The sequence below is a fragment of the Mandrillus leucophaeus genome, unplaced genomic scaffold (genome assembly GCF_000951045.1).
Source record: "Mandrillus leucophaeus isolate KB7577 unplaced genomic scaffold, Mleu.le_1.0 Scaffold216, whole genome shotgun sequence".
In the NCBI taxonomy this organism is placed as follows: Eukaryota; Metazoa; Chordata; class Mammalia; order Primates; family Cercopithecidae; genus Mandrillus; species Mandrillus leucophaeus.
In genome coordinates, this window is record NW_012102210.1 from 2,286,412 (window position 1) to 2,288,129 (window position 1,718).

The 1,718-nt window shown below is 52.2% G+C and overlaps 1 protein-coding gene across 1 annotated transcript in view; it reads left to right on the forward strand.

Moving 5' to 3' along the window:
- The window catches only part of SPR (sepiapterin reductase (7,8-dihydrobiopterin:NADP+ oxidoreductase)), a 22,793-nt gene extending 21,658 nt beyond the window's left edge, over positions 1 to 1,135 (forward strand). Inside the window, exon 4 of the mRNA XM_011980757.1 lies at positions 326 to 1,135. Within this exon, the coding sequence (XP_011836147.1) occupies positions 326 to 516 (191 nt within the window). The 3' untranslated portion in view covers positions 517 to 1,135. The remainder of the gene's footprint in view (positions 1 to 325) is intronic.
- Positions 1,136 to 1,718: the final 583 nt, after the last annotated feature.

Genomic DNA, 1,718 nt, shown 5'->3' on the forward strand with positions numbered 1-1,718 from the left:
TGGAGGTTTTGAGTCTGGGAAAGGAATACTTCATTAATAGAAATGGGAATGTCAGGAGGTGGTAGTGGTTGGACAGGAGATGAGAATCTTGGTTTTAGACATGGTAATCTAGAGGGTCCATGTTCATTGGGCTTTTGAATTTCAGTCCAGAGCTTGATAATGACAAATTGGAGCCTTTGACAACCCTGACCACACATTTCAGCCAAGATGACGTGTTTCCTCCAGCCAGACCTGACTCAGCCCCACCCCCGACATACAACAGGGACCTGAAACCTTCTGCCCTGCCTCGGCCATGTTCCCTCATCGTCTGCTTTTCATCCTCTAGGTCCTTTGGACACAGACATGCAGCAGTTGGCCCGGGAGACCTCCATGGACCCAGACATGCGAAAAGGGCTGCAGGAGCTGAAGGCAAAGGGGAAGCTGGTGGATTGCAAGGTGTCAGCCCAGAAACTGCTGAGCTTGCTGCAAAAGGACGAGTTCAAGTCTGGAGCCCACGTCGACTTCTATGACAAATAAGCCCATGTTTTTGGCTTCCTGAACCTTTTCGTCCCCACTTTCAGACATACCCCAGAGCCCTGTGGCTCCCCACACCCTGCCATAGGGGCAGTCCTGCCTTACACATAGAAGCATTCATGCCTGCTGCCCTGCCGTCAGGCACAGCCAGCTGTGAGCTCCCAGATCTTGGCCTTACCTGTTGTCAGGAGTCTGTGCTGTGCACCCTGGATTATGAGGATGGTAGGAGAGAGGTTATGGGTATTGGTGTCTCTATCCCGAGGAATAGAACTTAAGGAGTGGGAAGAGCAGGAAAAGCAGCTGGAACACAGAAGAGAGGAGGTTGTGTCTCCTGCTCATAGCAAGCCTGTGGGGAGAGGGAAGAGTGATCTGGTGTGGAATAGGAGGACCCATGTAGATTCGCAGATGGCCTAGATGGGAAGAAGAGCAGATGGTACAAGTTCCAGCCCACATAGATGCCCCTTGCTGAGGGTAGCAGGACCTTCTTTTGTACTTTGTGTCCTCACTCTGATGTCTCTTTCCTCCTGAATCTACCACCCCTCCCCCAGGCTGGGAGAAGGGGCTCCTGGGTGTCTGTATACATGCCAAAGGCAGATACAAATAAAATACAGATTGTCCTTTTTTCATGCTTGCTTTCTCCTCTGATACAGGGTCTGTGACTAACTTCCTGGTTCACTGGGCCCAAGGTCATTCCCGAGGCAGTTAACCCAAAAGTGAGATGTTGTCCTTATTTCCTAGGGAGCTGTCCTGGGGCCATCTGCCTCCAATCATCAAGCCCCACTCAGTGGCAAGCCCAGGTCCAAAGTTGCCCACAATCGGCATGCCTGCTCTTTTGTGTTGTTGCCCATGCCAACCCCAGCCTTGACAGCCCTTTTCTCACCCTGGGCTATTCAGAATACCCATCTTTTACGGCCCAACTTACAGCCTGCCCTCCGCATGGCCCTGGAGCCTGGGTCTTTTCCCCGACTCTGGATTCCCAATTCCACCCACTGTCCACATGGCAATGCTGTGAATGGATACCAGCTGCTATTGGCCCTTTTGGCGTTGCCCATCTGGCCCAGCCCATGGTCTAGGTCCTCAGTGGGGTGGGCTTAGGACCAGCATGCCTTTGGGGGAGATGGGCAAGATTCCAAGAAATGGAAGCTCTGAGAAATCAGGGCTTCATCTAAGCCAATCCTTGTGCAGGTTGGTAGACATAGGCTAGA